The sequence below is a fragment of the Sinohyriopsis cumingii genome, chromosome 11, assembly GCF_028554795.1.
Source record: "Sinohyriopsis cumingii isolate HCF-2022 chromosome 11, ASM2855479v2, whole genome shotgun sequence".
NCBI lineage: Eukaryota > Metazoa > Mollusca > Bivalvia > Unionida > Unionidae > Sinohyriopsis > Sinohyriopsis cumingii.
The window spans coordinates 99,219,097-99,238,397 of record NC_142971.1 but is presented as its reverse complement, the minus strand read 5'-3'; the positions used below and the strand labels follow the sequence as shown (position 1 = coordinate 99,238,397).

Here is a 19,301-nt window from a genome sequence, read left to right as displayed (position 1 = left end):
AAGGTGTTATAACTAGGTTTCCCTGCATTGCAAACAATGGCATGTACTTATCAGTCATGATCACTGTAATGTAAAACATAGTTAATTCTCATTGTATACTGTATATCAATACACTAATATAGTTTCTGAGGCTCCCCTTATGTATTATTGTATGGAGTTCATTGTATATGATACAGAATTCAAGTGTAAAAATAAAACAAAACAATAGTGGAAAACAAATTTAATATATAAATAGTGTAGGCAAACGTTTAAATACATTCCTTACAAAAATTTGGCTAAAATGTGCAGAGGTTTAAATAAAAGTTAGACATTTTTTCTAATGACTAGTAACATGTTGATAGAAATATATAATTAGAATATACTACACATATCACAAACGTCTGAGACAGGGATGTACATTTGTTTTTAAAGTTATATGGTACATATGTGAAATTGATCACCTAAATTGTGAGGCTTTGTAAATAAATAACCCGAGTGTCCCTTCTGATAAAGGATCAAAAAGTATACATATTAAAGAGTTTGTTGGTATAAAATTTATTGTTGAAGAGTATTTTTTTAAATTTAGAAAGCAATGGTAGAATGTAGGCATATATGAATAAGACATGTACAAAGTTTCACAAAGTTTCAAAGTTTCAAACGGTACATATGTGAAATTGATCATCTAAATTGTGAGGATTTGTAAATAAATAACCCGAGTGTCCCTTCTGATAAAGGACCAAAAAGTATACATATTAAAGAGTTTGATGGTATAAAATTTATTGTTGAAGAGTATCTTTTTAAATTTAGAAAGCAATGGTAGAATGTAGGCATATATGAATAAGACATGTACAAAGTTTCACTGAGATATCTTAAGCAAATTTGGAATAATGCTCCAGAAATGAAAGTGGGATAGACAGATGGTTGGATAGGACCCATTTCTACATATGCTGCCAAATTCGATGGGCAGGGTGACAAAGCAACAAAGGTCCAATGTTCTAACTGATTCACATTAAAATACCATCAACTATCCTTAATATACTTCAGCAACAATAAGTACTCTGCTTTGCATTAAGATGTTTACTTGACAACTGTAAAAAAAATTCACTTTAAAATGTAATGTAGTGATTCTGCTATTTGTTATGTGTCAGTTTGTATCAGTTCTCAGTATGTAAAATGTTTATCCTTTTCTAAATTAAATTATTTTCAAAATAAGTACCCTTAACTAATGTTTGTTCTATTTAAACATACATGGTACCCAAGGGAGGCACCTATAAAAACTATATTCCAAGGTACTATTGTCATTTGCCAAGTTCATATGAAAAAATAATTATAAATTGCATCTGTCAGTGACTCCACCAAAATGGATGCACCTACAGTGGGGCACAAGTATATTTTACTGGGACATCCCTAATTAAATTCCATATTTTTTTAAAATTCTGATTTAACAAAAATGAAAATATATAGTTCTTTTACAATTTCTGCAACTCCTCCATCAATGGCCCCATCCTCCTATAAAAAGAACAGCTGACAATACTTAATCTATATCTTAAAATAAAAACTGGATGTAACAACTTTTCAACAAAATAAAATGACTTATTTTATCACTGATCAATATGTCTCTACAAAATAATTTTTACTTATTCTCCAAAAAAAATAATTCTTTCCTTACTGGAAAGAGATTTCTGGTGTAACTTGATAATAATAATAATAATAATAATAATAATAATAATAATAATAATAATAAATACTAGCACTTGTATGGAAATGCAATCCAACATACAAAATACATTACATGAAGCTCATGCTCAAATTCACACAACATAAATATATTAAGACCCTGATAAGTATCCAGCACCAAGCTGTACATAGTCTCTCATAGTAATTCCTCATTTAATGGAGTAGGATCTGGAATCTGTCTCTCTCTTCTTGCTTTGATGATAGATGCTCGGAATACTGAGAAAGTCCCCAACAGAGAAAGTCCGATCATGAAATAAAACATGCCCGTCCATCCGAAAAATGTGGATATTATTCCCACAATAGGGCCTTCAAGGAATGTGCCCACACTGCCAAAACCTGAAATGCAATTTTAAAAAAAAACAACTTTAACCTTAGAGCAGTGACTTTAAGTGGCAAATATAAGGAAAACTGTAACTCGCACAATTAAATTAATATGGTGAATATTTGTGAACTAGTACAATGTGCTAAAACAAACCTTCGTTGTCTACAGGGATAAACTGCATAGCTTTTATGCATTAATCTTATATTAATATTTATTAAATCTGGAAATGTTCTAAATACCATATAAACATATAACCTAAAGATAAACATATAATATAAACATATATAGATCATATAAACATATAATTGCTCATGGTCAGAATGTGATTTTGTGTCTGGATTTTAGACCTTTTGGCCTCAGATCTAAGGCAAACCAGTCTGAACTGCACACAAACAGGTGAACCTTTGCAAAAACTAGGATACGGTGGGCATTTGGAAGAAAGAATGGTCTCCATACGAAAATGTTGCGTCCATTAAGCAAAAAAAAAATTTAAAAAAAATAATCAACTTTTACCCTTCTGCTCATGCACAAGCAAAATAACCAATGGAAAACGATGTTTCTAATACAACTAGGCATTAGTCTCATGGAAAATCTGTTGAAAGCCAATGTATTACGATGTATAGAAATAGCCCCCAAAATGTCTTTCCTACTCACATTTCAGGCAAAAACGACAAAAACCTCCGGGGTTGAATGATTTAATGTGAGAATTTTGGTGACATCACCAAACCTGAATATTACTTATTTATTTCATCATTTGTACATAAGTACTGTACATAAATTACAGAAACAGACATTCTTTGACAATTCCTAGGAAATTTCCATAAACTTGGTTAACTCATTCGGCCGCAATCCCACCTGTAGGCGTCATGAGGCTGTACCCTATTTCCGAGCTCAGCAGCCTCAAGGTCATTTAAGATACATCACAGTGGGTGGTATTACAAAAAACACAGACAGATATAGCTCTACAATGACACCAAATAATCTGTAAGTTCTAGTTGCACTACAAAATACAGAGGGAAAAACCTAATTTTTTGGACCCGTTTATTTTTCCACCCAAAATTTGCTCGTGGTCGGAATGCGATTTTGTGTCAGGATTTTAGACCTTTTGGCCTCAGATCTAAGGCAAACTGGCCTGAACTTCACGCAAACAGGTGAACCTTTGCAAAAACTAGGATAAGGTGGATATTTGGAAGAAAGAGTGGTCTCCATATGAAAATGTTTGGTCCATTAAGACAAACAAAAAAAAAGCCAACTTTTACCCTTCTGCTCATGTGCAAGCAAAATAACCAATGGAAAATGATGTTTCTAATACAACTAGGCATTAGTCTCATGGAAAATCTGTTGAAAGCTGATGTATTACGATGTATTCAGAAATAGCCCCCAAAATGTCTTTCCTACTCACATTTCAAGCGAAAACGACAAAAACCTCCAGGGCCAAATGAGTTCAGGCATTCTTCAAAGAACCTCCTATAGCTGCTTACTGGTGACCAAAAACCTTACAAGACCACCTTATTCATGCCCAATGGAAGTCAAATCATAGTATGGAAATAGAACATACAGATGTACATATGTTGTTTAATCTCTACACAAATGTTAAAGTTTAAAAAAAATCATCAAAAAGAGTTATAACATTACAAAATGTCTTTTACGTCCTTTTTACACAATACACAACAAGAAAAGAAATGGTAGCAAATATATTTATTCTTCACCTATATAATGATATATCCATCTATTTACAACTTTGGCATATAATGGGAGCAACTCTGTGGCACACATTCAGCAAGTTCGAAGTATCTGACTAACTTATAAGCATACAACAAAATATATAAGCATATAGACTAAGGAATAATATGGTAGAGTATGGTGCAACTGGCTAAGGAGCTGCACCTGTGCAAACTAACTATGGATCTGCATATATCAATCATGGTGTAACAAGCTATGGAGCTGCATATACCAAAGTGCAACTAGCTATGGAGGTGCATATACCAATCAAGGTGCAACTATCTATGAAGCTGCATATACCAATCAAGGTGCACCTATGGAGCTGCATATACCAATCAAAGTGCAACTAGCTATGGAGCTGCATATACCAATCAAGGTGCAACTAGCTATGGAACTGCATATACCAATCATGGTGCAACTAGCTATGGAACTGCATATACCAATCAAGGTGCAACTAGCTATGGAGCTGCATATACCAATCATGGTGCAACTAGCTATGGAACTGCATATACCAATCAATGCGCAACTAACTATGGAGTTGCAACAGGGACTGCAACTAGCTATGGAGCTGCAAATACCAATCAAAGTGCAACTAACTATGGAGGTGCATATACCAATCAAGGTACAACTATCTATGAAGCTGCATATACCAATCAAGGTCCAACTAGCTATGAAGCTGCATATACCAATCATGGTGCAACTAGCTATGGAGCTGCATATACCAATCAAGGTGCAACTAGCTATGGAGATGCATATACCAATCAATGTGCAACTAACTATGGAGTTGTAACTGGGACTGCAACTAGCTATGGAGCTGCAAATACCAATCAAAGTGCAACTAGCTATGGAAGTGCATATACCAATCACGGTGCAACTATCTATGAAGCTGCATATACCAATCAAAGTGCAACTAGCTATGAAGCTGCATATACCAATCATGGTGCAACTAGCTATGGAACTGCATATACCAATCAATGTGCAACTAACTATGGAGTTGCAACAGGGACTGCAACTAGCTATGGAGCTGCATACACCAATCAAGGTGCAACTATCTATGAAGCTGCATATACCAATCAAGGTGCAACTAGCTATGAAGCTGCATATACCAATCAAGGTGCAACTAGCTATGGAGCTGCATATACCAATCATGGTGCAACTAGCTATGGAGCTGCATATACCAATCAATGTGCAACTAACTATGGAGTTGCAACAGGGACTGCAACTAGCTATGGAGCTGCAAATACCAATCAAAGTGCAACTAGCTATGAAGCTGCATATACCAATCAAGGTGCAACTAGCTATGGAGCTGCATATACCAATCAATGTGCAACTAACTATGGAGTTGCAACAGGGACTGCAACTAGCTATGGAGCTGCAAATACCAATCAAAGTGCAACTAGCTATGGAGGTGCATACACCAATCAAGGTGCAACTATCTATGAAGCTGCATATACCAATCAAGGTGCAACTAGCTATGAAGCTGCATATACCAATCAAGGTGCAACTAGCTATGGAGCTGCATATACCAATCAAGGTGCAACTAGCTATGGAGTTGCAACAGGGACTGCAACTAGCTATGGAGCTGCAAATACCAATCAAAGTGCAACTAGCTATGAAGCTGCATATACCAATCAAGGTGCAACTAGCTATGGAACTGCATATACCAATCATGGTGCCACTAGCTATGGATCTGCATATACCAATCAAGGTACAACTAGCTATGGAGCTGCACATACCAATCAAAGTGCAACTAGCTATGGAGGTGCATATACCAATCAAGGTGCAACTATCTATGAAGCTGCATATACCAATCAAGGTGCAACTATCTATGAAGCTGCATATACCAATCAAGGTGCAACTAGCTATGAAGCTGCATATACCAATCATGGTGCAACTAGTTATGGAGCTGCATATACCAATCAAGGTGCAACTAGCTATGAAGCTGCATATACCAATCATGGTGCAACTAGCTATGGAGGTGCAAATACCAATCAAGGTGCAACTAGCTATGGAGTTGCATATACCAAAGTGCAACTAGCTATGGAGCTGCATATAATAATAACAATAATAATAATAATAATGAGGACTTTGTGTAGCGCCTAATCTTTAGAAGCTATAAGTGCTTTACAACATTAGACAACACCTATAAGATAAAAAACATATAATGATATTATTACAAAAACAAACACCATGAAATTAGAAAACATTATAATAAAAAAACATGCTGAGAATATTTAAGGTAGGAAACATTATTAGGTCTTTAAGTTTGTTCTTGAGGTCAAAATAATTGAGTTTTGAGAGCCCTCTTGAATCTGATCACCGTGTCTTTGTGTCTAGGTTCAGTGGGCAATTCATTCCATGTTGCTGGGCCCTGGTATGCAAAAGAACGCTGTCCATATGACTTTGTTTTCATAGTGGAATAATGAATATATGATTGTCAGAAGAGGAGCATAAGTATCTTGCTGGTGTGTACACATGGGTGAGGTCGGATAGGTATGTTGGACTAGAGTCTGACAGTGAAACATAGTACAGAGAACAAATTTTGTGTTTGATTCTGGATCGAATGGATAGCCAGTGTAGGGTACAGAGCAGCGAGGAGGTGTGCTCTGATTGTGGTACTCTAAGTATGATTCGAGCAGCTGTGTTTTGAACTTTTTGAAGTTTCTGGAGTAGCTATTGAGATGAACCAGACAGAATTGAGTTACAATAGTCCAGTCTTGAAAGTACTAATGAAAACACAAGTGATTTAGTGGCATCAACTGAAAGATATTTGTGAATGGAGCTGATGCCTCTCAGCTCAAGATATGCAGCCTTGCATATGTTCATGACATATTGGTGCAATGTGAGATTACTGTCCAGAAAAGGTGTTACACCTTGGTTTCATACTGATTGTGTGAATTTAATGTTGGTGTTGCTGATATTTATTGTTTGAGGTAAAGGATGTGAATGAGAACGTCTTTGTGTTGTGATCAGAATGGCCTCATTTTTATCATCATTCATCTGCAGCTTGTTACATGTCATCCATGATTTCACATCAGAAATGCACCTCTCTACACCTTGGATGGTAACATCAACTTCAGTTGAGTGGCTAGATTTGTATATTTTGGTGTCATCAGCGTACAATTGTTGAGACACTGGATTGGTATATGCAGCTCCATAGCTAGTTGCTCTTTGATTGGTATATGCAGCTCCATAGGTAGTTGCAGTTCCTGTTGCAGCTCCATAGCTAGTTGCACTTTGATTGTGCAACTAGCTATGGAGCTGCATATACCAATCAAGGTGCAACTATCTATGGAGCTGCATATACCAAAGTGCAACTAGCTATGGAGTAGCAACAGGGACTGCAACTAGCTATGGAGCTGCATATACCAATTAAGGTGCAACTAGCTGTGGAGTTGCATATACCAATCAAAGTGCAACTATCTATAGAGTCAGATTTACCAATCAAGGTGCAACTTACTATGGAGCTGCAACAGGGACTGCAACTAGCTATGGAGTTGCATATACCAATTAAGGTGCAACTAGCTGTGGAGTTGCATATACCAATCAAAGTGCAACTATCTATGGAGTCAGATTTACCAATCAAGGTGCAACTTACTATGGAGTTGCAACAGGAACTGCAACTAGCTATGGAGCTGCATATACCAATCAAGGTGCAACTAGCTATGGAGCTGCATATACCAATCAAAGTGCAACTATCTATGGAGTCGGATTTACCAATCAAGGTGCAACTTACTATGGAGTTGCAACAGGGACTGCAACTAGCTATGGAGCTGCATATGCCAATCAAGGTGCAACTATCTATGGAGTTGGATTTACCAATCAAGGTGCAACTAGCTACGGAGCTGCATATACCAATCAAGGTGCATCTAACTATGGAGCTGCACATACCAATCAAGGTGCAACTATCTATGGAGTTGGATTTACCAATCAAGGTGCAACTACCTATGGAGCTGCATATACCAATTAAGGTACATCTAACTATGGAGCTGCATATATCAATCAAGGTACAACTAGCTATGGAGTTGCAACAAGGACATAAACTCTGAGCATGCAACTGGCTAAGGAGCTGCACTCCGAAACTGAACTACTGCAAGTAACTAAAGATCTGATAAATGTACAGTTATTATTGGGAGCAAGAGAATGAAGTGTCATGAAATGAAGCCCCCGCTACAAACAACTGCACATGATACATATAAACCAAGGAAAATAGAGTGTGCAAGGTGCAACTAAGGCACTGCAAGTGTGCAGCAACTATGGAGTTGGCCCAGGAACCTTATGAGTGAGAATCTGGCCAGGAAGCTGCACTTCAAAACTGTCATGCAAGTAAGTAAAGATCTAATGGAGATACTGGTAGTGTTGTAGGCCAGATAATGAAGTATCACAAATGGACCCCCCAGTGAACAAACAGACTGTGGAAACGACAGTAGAGTATGTGGCCAAGGAGCTGCATAAGGACAGCAAATCTGAGTGTACCGCTGTATCCGGAGCTGCAATTCAGAAACTGAGCCACTGTAATTAACTACGCATATATAGAGGTATATGTGTCATGGAGGAGGCAAGAGAATGAATTAACACGAAATGAACATCTCCACTATAAAGTTTCAGGTGGGACATTAAACCAAGCATGCAACTGGTAACAAAGTTGCACTGAGAAAGAGATGTACTACAGCTATCAGGACTGCTGCAAAAATGCATGTAGTAATGAGGGGCAAGAGCTGTAATGTACATGAAATACACAATCATGCCATAATGTACATGAAATACACAAGATCAGGAGAAGGCAACTGAATGGAGTGTAAGGAAAGTCCAGCCTCTCCAAAAGATAGGTGGTGGGGATGTTGGTAGGTTACTGGAGAAGAAAATGTACACAATCACATGTGATGCACAAGAACTAATGGTATGTGACCACCATGCAAGACAACAAAGACCCCACACATTTCTATTTATAAGTAGAGACCTATGACATCATACAGTGACTCGTCAAATAGACTATTTTAGTGAAATGGTGATAAAATATAGAGCAATTTGTATTGTGTAAACAGTGTCCAAACTATCTGATTTTGAATACATAATATTTGTGCCATTCACTATGCTGTCCAAACAGTTGACTTTAGAAAATGAAAGAATAATCACAAAAGTCGTATAAAAAACAAGGCAAACACAAAACCTGCCAACCACTCATCTGAACACACTGTCCAATCCCTTGCAATGCTGCCCATTGTCCATAAGGAAACATATGGGATACTGCAGATGCAAAAGCAAAGTGAATTTGACTTAAATATCAAATGAGTAGTCTAAAAGTGCTTGTTTAACCCACTATGCATGTTTCTTTTCTGTTATGTTTGTTCAGCCTCACTGTCCTTTTGTGTTATCAATATCAACATTATTATTATTATTATTATTATTATTATTCTGTGCTTTCACCACCTTATCTTGTAAAACATTTGTATCTCTGTTTCTTGTAGCCACAGTTATATCCATGGTGTATGGCTGGAATCCCCAAATAATACACCCCTACATATGGTACATGAGAAAAATGATAGGTCATACTATTATGCTGATATCTTGCATCAAAACTCATTTGCCTTTTTCACTGATAATGAACTCCTCTCAAGACACGTAGTTACTTCTTGTTATTTTGTTCTTTTTCTTTACTTAAGACCTCTTCAATATTCTTAATAGCTTCCATACTGGACCGCTCCGGTGGCCTAGTGTTTAGAGCATCTGCCTCGGATGCAGGAGGTTGTGGGTTTAATCGCCAGCCAAGTTATACCATAGACTTTAAAAAATGGTACTAACAGCTGCCTCACTTGGCACTCAGCATTAAGAATAAAGAGGTTAGTGTTAGGACTGGTCAATCTGGTGTCAGGATAATGTGACTAGGTGGGACATTGTGCTACATGTCTGTGGCAAGATGACCCAGTGATAGACATCACTATAAACTGCCACACTGCAGACATCATAGCAATATGACCTAACAATTGTTAAAGCTACGTTAAAAATCCAAATCACACACACACACACATACACACACACACACATACTGCTTTCCAACTTTTGACACATATACACACCTTCCATTCATGAATATTCAGATATGCCAAACTCTACCTACATGAAATAGGAATGCTAGCTTAAAAATGTTTTATGTTACCATCAAAATAGGTATACATAATATCTGAATATATTTTAAGCATTAAAGCTCACTGATTCAAAGTGCTATTTGCTTAAATTCTGCCATCTTTCCTGCCATGTGGCATGCTTAATTCCATCAAGAAGAGACTGAAAAGGCCCTGCCATCTTTCCTGCCATGTGGCATGCTTAATTCAATCAAGAAGAGACTGAAAAGGTCCTGCCATCTTTCCTGCCATGTGGCATGCTTAATTCCATCAAGAAGAGACTGAAAAGGCCCTGCCATCTTTCCTGCCATGTTGCATGCTTAATTCAATCAAGAAGAGACTGAAAAGGCCCTGCCATCTTTCCTGCCATGTGGCATGCTTAATTCCATCAAGAAGAGACTGAAAAAGCCTTGCATTCATTCAATGTTGATGCCTTGCATATCCTGCTTGGAATTCCTTCAGGAAATGTCATTTTTTCAGATGTTTAATCCTCATTGTCCCATCAGTTCAACAGCTTTCTTTAACTTTTTCTTGTAAATCATGGTAATAAACAGACATGATTTCTGATTGCTTAATATTCAATCACTGATAGAAAAGATTGCTCTGACTGAATTACTTTTGTGGTTCAATGTTTAGGTAGGCTTTAACAAAAGGCAGGCTTCAGGAAAAGAATTATACTCGGACACTACAATGGTTTCAGTGATCTAAATGCTAGAGTTCAACATGCCTATTCACAGTTTTATAGGACTGGAAAATCCCAATCTGAAAGAAATTATCATACTGGCAATATCTGTATATCAAAACAGGGATGATTCTAGGAATATCCTATCCAATATGATTGATTACTTCACGAGAAAGTGATGCCAAACTTTCACACTTAGCAATTGTGTCTAATACCAAATTTTGATGTTCTATCACATATTTAATAATTTTTAAACAAGAGTCCTTCAAAAAGGCTAACCCTCTACTGGCTGAAGAAAATTTCCAGGAATTCAAGATAAGACAGTTTCTTCTTTTTAACTGTCACATGTTGAAACCATGCCTTTTATTCCTTGGCATTTAGATGTTTTGATCAGCCACTATGGCAGCCATACTGGATGTATGACCAGCAGCACTTTCACTGAGGACAAACTGGATACCATCAGAGGATTATGATGAAAATCACATACTGATACAACTATCCATTTAGGAGAATTAGTGACAAGAAAATATGTTCATGGCAGCCATATTTGTGTCACATTGGCACCTGTTTCATTTAGGACCATCTAGATACCATAATTAGTCTTCTGTTAAAATCCCATGTTGATATGACTTTCAATTTATCAGGTGTAGCAAGATTTTCAAGCTGACTGCCATGCAACCATACTGGAAGTCTTCTGGTGAAAAAAATGCAATGTTGGCATGACTTTCCATCTGTTAGATTTTTCAAGATGGCCACTGTAGTGGCAATATTGGCCTGGCACAATTTTTACTTTGAAAAAAATGGAACCATACAAAGGCTCCCAGGCTGATATGAATTTCCATTCAGGTGTAGTAATACACTATTTTAAAGATGGCTGCTGTTGTGACCATACATGCTGTCAAATTGGTACCATTTTCATTTAGAACAATCTAGCGAAATACCATATCAATATGACCATCCATTAAGGTGGGATAGCAATGACAAGATTTTCAAAATGCCACTTGAAAAAATGAGTGAAATCTAACATTTCTTGTGCTTAATCAGTGACTCAGTGGATGTATCCAGGACCAGTACCAACAAAATAACCATTTATCCAGTATTTCAGTGCAAAAAGCTATCATAAAACAACTTTAATAATGGAAGCTGTTGCAAACTTTCAACTATAACTGATTTTTGAGTTTACCATTTTATGTTTTGCAAGCTAAAAAAGGAATGTTTAAATATTTTTATAGGATTTTAATGTTTTTCATGTGAAAATAGGCAAAAACAGAACTCTCAAGTCACTATTTTGAACATTATAAGTTTGAACTTTCAACACCCTCTTCACTCTATCCTTGCAAACTTTAGTCCAGTCTGGCTGGAAAGAGAAGTCATTCCATCCAAATATTAGAGTCCAACACTGACTCTGAGTTATTAGCCTAGATTCCTTGGATTCTTTATATCCATTGCTTCACTAATTATAGAACTTTCTCTCCGAAGTCAAAACAGAAGCTTATGATTTTGTAAAGTTCTGATTGAGAATAGGGGCTAACTTCAAAACAGGCCCCCTTAATATTTCTGGAACATTCCCTTGAGGACTTTGATATCAATGCAACAAAAAAAAATATGTGGAATTGAAGTAAAGAAAGATGTTATTTAAAGTGAAAAACAATAGTGACCAATGGCACAAAAACATGATATAAATTATGGAAATAAGGAATACTATGCAAAGATATGTTCTTTCTTTCATATTTCATTACTTTTATAACAATTACATGCATTTTTTAAACATTATGTGATGCTGCACGCCTCAACATGATTTAAAAATAAATACACAAAGTGATACAATTTTCTTGTTAAATAAATAAAATATAATACAAGTTCAGACGCTTCCATTCCATTTCATATAATGACACATACATACCATAACATCCTTGTATTGTACACATCATTTTATCCATACACACAGACAAATGCAAACTCACATGCAAAATTGAAACATCTCACACAAAATATGCCTGATAATACAAATACAAATATATAAAGTGATAAAAATTAAACAAATCAGTCACTGCACTTCACACAATGATAACACTGCAACACACTTTTTAAAAATATTTTATTCACACATGCATATACTCTGTGTTTGTGTGTGTTTTGTGTGTGTGTGTGTGTGTGTGTGATCTGGATTTTTAACGTAGCTTTAACAATTTTCAGTCATACTGCTATGAAGTTTGCAGTGTAGCAGTTTATAGTGAAGTCTAGCACAGGGGCATCATGCCACAGACATGTAGCATGATGTCCTGCCCAGTCACATTATTCTGACACCAGACTGACCAGTCCTAACACTAAGCTCTTGATGCTGAGCGCAGCTGTAAGTACTATTTTTGTAAGACAGACACAGAAAGAAAATTATTTTACTACGTTAAATGACATTTCTCACACACCTTTACATATCAACTCTATTATCTCAAGCAATTCCAAAAAGCAGCTTAAAATGAATGAATCAGGAATTATAGATATCTGAAAGAGACTAGCTACACAGGGTAGCTGCAGACATAGAGAAGGAATCAGTAGCAGTTGCTGAGACCACAGAAATAATAGTTTCCTTTCAGCAATAGACAAAAGATGATAAGAAGGTGTCAAAGATAGGTCTTAGAAGGTATCCAAATACTGTAAAGTCAGAATGTTTGATAAATTTCGTAAACACTCACATCAGTATTGTATTTAATTCTTTCACTGACAATGAGCCTGATTCATTCTTAAAACATAGCTGCAGAGTGAGTTTTACCTTAACTAGTTCTCAGATGACAGATTTGTATTCAAGAAAAGACAATGTAGCTACTTGAAAACAAAACAAGATATGCTAAAGGATTATACTTGGTTATTTTATCAAGGGGATAATTTTGTAGCTAAGCTGTAAATACTCATTAATTCTTGGGTCACAGATCTAGGTTTATGTGGCTTGTTAACAGAACAAACAACACATACCCAAACTTGCCAGCACATTATGAAACAACAGATCGGGGTCTATGTTGTTTGCAACCTGACCCAATGTTTAAGAAAGGATATAATGTATTTCAATCCCTACCATTAACTAGACCAACTGTTGCTGCAGCTGCATTTCTTCCTTCCATCTCTCCCAACTCTGCTGGTACTGAACCACCTTAATAAGAAAAATCACCTATTAAAGGCATTTTTTGATCTACTTAAGAAAAATGTACATACTTTACTGAAACAAGGATTTTCTTGGGAGACATTAACAATATAATAAGCTTGTTGAAAAGGATCTAAATTCCCATAAATTACATCAATGGCATCTAAACAAAACTCTGACAGTGACACTAACATGCAATGAATGCCTGGTATGTACATCAGTCTCTGACACATACATGGCTAAGACATGTCTATTAGATACTGGAGGCCAAAAGACTCAGATATTTGTAGTCTCTGACACCTACATCTCTAAGACCAGTCTATTAAATGTCGGAGGCCAATAGATTCAGATATTTGTAGTCTCTGACACCTACATGGCTAAGACATGTCTATTAAATATCGGAGGCCAATAGACTAAGATATTTGTTGTCTATGACATCCACAGGGCTAAGACCAGTCTATTAAATATCAGAGGCCAACAGACTCAAATATTTTTAGTCTGACACCTATATGGCTAAGACCAGTCTATTAAATATTGGAGGCCAACAGACTGGGAAAATTCACTGCTGTTATTTCTCAATTATACACTCAGAATTTTCTGGTTAAAAAGTTTCAAAAGCATATTATATGCCATGGCTAGCATATTATAAAATGAACTACCTGAAATGTGGGTGGGTGGGGGTTTGATACATCACATTTTCAAATATTGCATGATCAGTGACGTTTTTAAATTCTGCTTCACAATAATGGCATCCAATCTGATGTGCAGCTGTTATGTAGCAAGGTGATTGTGTCACGGTTTATTTTATTTCCTTCCATGAGAACTTAGATGTTCTAGCCCCACAGTCAAATTGCTGGAATATTTGACTCTTCTGCGGAAACACTTTCCTTAGTATGCCGCCCTTGCTTTTTATTCCATCATAAACCATCAAAATTATAAACACTGGTATCAGTATCATACTGTATATGCAGCAGAATCTTCAAAAGAAAATAAGATCTCAGAACCATGAGAAAAAAATGAAGTGCTCCAAGTATAATAACAAAATTATCAACTTGGTTTACACAGAACACAATAAGCAGCCTTGTGAAACTGAGAAACAGTCTGATGGAATCATACAATCCCTATGTCAACCCTATAAATACTTATAATCCCACAGGGACTAAATATTGATTATCAATTTGATAAACCCACGTACTCTAATTCAACTGATATATTGTATAATAGCATGGCAGTCTTATGTGGTATTAAAGAAACGAACTTTGTTTATCTACAAAATAGAAGAAAAAAGTCTGTAAATTTAAAATAACAAGTTTGAAAGAGTTTTCTACTTATTACTTTGTTCATATCCCTCATAAAAAACATATATCTCTATAATTATGTTTTATCCACCATTTAGCCAAATCCCAGCTGCAAGACAAGATTAAATTTGAAACCCGGATGCTGCAACAATAGGTCCTGACAACATGATTGTCACATGACCTAACTCAAATATTTCACATAAGTTCACTTGACTCTTCCCCCACTGTACACAAACTGATGATACTGATATGCTATAATTTGCTCCAAATAGCCTTGTGAATTTTTCCTATCTGTAACTCAGTAAATTTTCTAGTCATCTACAGTTAATGATGCTGACCTGGCAATTTACAGAGTTACAGATAGGAAAAATTTCACAATGCTGTGTGGAATAAATTATAGTCTTACTCTCTTTGCAGCTTTAGCAAAGATTTCTTTTGCTTTCCTTTTTGTAACCACTGATTTTGGGGGGCTCAATTCTCAATGTCTTTCTTTTCAATCTCAACAAGAGTTTTTTTCCATTAAATTTCGTCTTTGTACTGTCAACATGCAGTTTGCATATTGAAACACAAAGTTACATCTGCCCTCTCATGTAAGAAATCTTCCTTACAATACTGTATTTGCAATATTTCCAGATGCCTTCAGGCCATATTTTATGTTTTGTAGCCAGGTGTAGATTTTAAAGTTTGTCCTCCCTGATTTGGAATTATTATTATCATTCATGACACTGTAGACCATGAAAACAGCTTTGTGCATACATGGCCATCTTTGACAGACAAGGGTATCTGGCAACAATATCATCAATTCCCCCATCAGTGATCTATGTGTTGTCTCCCTCAAATTCTGGTACGGAATATGTTGTGAATATTCCAAATCATACTGGTCCAACTCCTGCTCATTTAACAATAAGATTCTAGGGTTGTCCTTATCATAAAACCATGCATTTTCTGTCAAAAACACAGAAAAAAAATACAAAGAACAAAAGATGTGATTTGCACTTCTAGGTTTCATTCTGTCTGTATGGAGATGGTGCTTCAAACTATTTCCACCATGATGGCACAAGATCAAATCTTCCTGGCAAAGATCACAAAATGCTAGTCCTCTGACATTCATTTTCTTACAAGCTGACCAATGGCTATGGGTTCAAGCCATTCCCATTTCCACACATTTTTAAAACCTTTATCCAAACCTTCTGTGTCCAATTTCTATCTATATTTCAAGAAGCCATGTTTTTCTTTCCATTTCCATCAGTTTCCTTTATGCAAACATTCACTGGATGAGTAGAAATTCAGGACCAATCAGAACGCTCTTTACAATGAATGCCTGTTAAATAATATAAAGAACAAATACCATTACAAGGATTATTGTCGAATGACAATATATAAGTAAACCATGTTTTGCACATTTATCTTAAAAGAGTTCTTGAGTTAGAAAGCAGATGAAAAAATGTGTCTGAAGCCTAAAATACTGACCTGTGACATCTCCCTTGAAGATACAAACCATAATGTTGTATGTAACACACCATTTAGCCATGACATAAAGTTATACTAAGTTTCATCCCTTCATCTCAATGGTTCTATTCTTTTAGAGTGAAAGGAAAGTGTAATGGAAAAATTCAAAATATAACACTATTACAATGACCTTGGAGATAAGACACCCAATGTGGCACATATCTTTTAATGATGACATACAATATAACACTATTACAATGACCTTGGAGATAAGACGCCCAATGTGGCATATATCTTTTAATGATGACATACACAAATACTAGGATGCAGCTCTTAATCTCAAACAGTGTTCAAGTTATTGCATGGAAAAGAAATTGCAATGTGAAACAAAATATACTGAACTGTGACCTTGTCCTTGAATTAAGGATCCCCAATGTGATATGCAAAATACCTACTAGTTATTATGTACCAGTAAACCAAGCTACATCCCAAGATCTCAAAGATAAATGGAAGGAAAAGTTTGATGGAAAATGTAAAATGCTGAGCTATGACCTTGAACTTGTAGACAGCACATCCCTATATCTGGTTTGTTGTTGTTGTAGGGTTTAACGCCATTTTTCAGCACACGATAGGCTATACATGGCGGCCAGTATTAATGGTGGAGGAAGAACTCGGGGAAAACCCCGGAAAGAACCACCGACCCACGAGAAGCTACTGGCAAGCTTTCTCACATACCCACACTGGCTGAAACCGAGACTCGAACCCACGCAGACAGAGGTGAGATGGCAGTGATCCGTAATGGAGAGCGCTTTAGACCACTCGGCCACTCGGGGCCCCCATCTGGTTTGTAACACACTTTCTAATGATGATGAATATGTATACAAAGTTTTGGCTCAAATAGTTTTAAAGCTGCACAGCAAATATATAAGTGTGATGGGGAAAAAAACATTGAGCCATGACCTTGTTCTTAAAAACAGAACCCCAGTGTGGTACATAACACACCTTCTAATGATGATGTAGAAGAACAACAATTTTCATCTTAATCTCAAATGATAATAGAGCTATAGAGTGGAAAAGAAAGTGCTGGAAAAACTAAATGTATTGAGCCATGGCCTAGGTTTTTTCATCCCTTAATCTCAAACAGCTTTAATGTAAAGGAGCAGAAATGAATGTGGGATGGGTGTATGGGCAGATAATATGGACAGAAACAGATATTTTGAAAAGATGGGGGACAATAAATAAAGAGAGGAAAGAAATAGCAAATACAATATTGTACAATGAAAAAGTCTAAAATAAACAAACACATACCAATGTAATTAGATCTATATCTACATAATGGTCACAAATATGAAAAAAATAAAATCAAGAAAAAATAGCAAATTCTAAGATAGAAGTATACATAATTATATTCATCATTTAACAGACATTATCTAATCAAGCAACAATTTATGCTTTACCTAATATTGAATCTGGTCCACAATTGAATCCTCCAGCTAAAAAAAGCAGCACCGAATTAAAAGTCATTCCCCAGGATCCAGTTATGAGGAAGAGAATCAGGGCTACTGAGGACAGAAAGCAGGAAAAACAGGTGCCCACAAGGGGGCGCCCAGCATATAACCTGAAGCAAAGGGAAAACTTGTTTAAACTTTCAATTACTACATGTTCAAAGCAAATTTTTGCTTACTACTTGTTAAAGAGCAACCAAACACAGAAGAAAACAAAACAGTAAAACGGAAATATTCACCAAGGTCTAGCATGCTTTGCAGGAATAACTCATGAGCTAAAGTATGGGATAAGGGCTTTGAGGGCTCCGTATTCCACTATAAATTAACATTTTTCAACTCTGTATTCCACTATGAATTAACATTTTTCTATTCTGTATTCCACTATAAATTAACATTTTTCTACTTTATATTCCACTGTAATTTAATATTTATCTACTCTGTATTCTATTATAAATTAACATTTTTGTTCACTATATTCCATTATAAATTAATATTTTTCTACTCTGTATTCTATTATAAGTTAATGTTTTTCTACTCTGTATTCCATTGTAAGTTAACGTTTTTCTACTCTGTATTCCATTACAAGTTAATGTTTTTCTACTCTGTATTCCATTATAAATCAATATTTTTCTACTCTGTATTCCATTATAAATTAATATTTTTTCTACTGCTTTAACACTAGTAAAAATACAAATAATATTTTCACATGAAAAGAAATTGTAAATTTTGGTTAATATGCACCTAAATTCGAAAAAATGAATTCATTTTAAATGTAAAATATTTCCAAAGATCAAGTCTGAGAGACTTTTATATCATGATTACTTGCAATTTATACAACACATGACTGAGTACCCTTATGTTCAGTTTACACTTTTTAATGTTTAGTTTCAAAGTTTAAATCTGTTGTACCCGTTACCTCTCACTCTCTCTCTTTCCTTTCTTCAAATCTGAAAATGTATTTTTGCTTCTAAATGCTGATATTCATGGTCTAGAAATAGTCTCTGGTCAAGCCTTACGTAAGCACACATCTAACACATGCTGGGCCAGATTTTAAATGGTTAGCAAATGAAGTAGTGGGCTCATCTGTGAGTCAATCACATGGAAATGTACCGCAGGCACACAAGCTAAAACCAATACTCAACACATGTAGCAACGCAGATTAAGGCCAACAATAGGCAAATATATGCATGTAAAGCCAGGAACAGATTTGAATATAAAATGTTAATAAACAAATACCTGTAGATAAACCACTTAAGATAGGTTACGTTTATCTGCTTATAATTTCATTGAGTTTGACATTATTCCTTTCTATAAAGGATTGATAGAACATATTTTTTTAAAAATTAATA

The 19,301-nt window shown here is 35.8% G+C and overlaps 1 protein-coding gene across 2 annotated transcripts in view; it reads right to left on the bottom strand.

Annotated features, from left to right (window-relative positions):
- Nucleotides 1–203: 203 nt before the first annotated feature.
- LOC149789097 (uncharacterized) overlaps nucleotides 204–19,301 on the bottom strand; it is a 65,426-nt gene continuing 46,328 nt past the window's right edge. For both annotated transcript variants that reach the window (XM_089975297.1, XM_089975296.1), the window contains exons 12-14: nucleotides 17,905–18,065; nucleotides 13,635–13,709; nucleotides 204–2,052 (exon numbers count right to left, since the gene is read on the bottom strand). In XM_089975297.1, coding sequence (XP_089831423.1) covers nucleotides 1,853–2,052; nucleotides 13,635–13,709; nucleotides 17,905–18,065 — 436 coding nt within the window. In that variant the 3' untranslated portion in view covers nucleotides 204–1,852. The remainder of the gene's footprint in view (nucleotides 2,053–13,634; nucleotides 13,710–17,904; nucleotides 18,066–19,301) is intronic.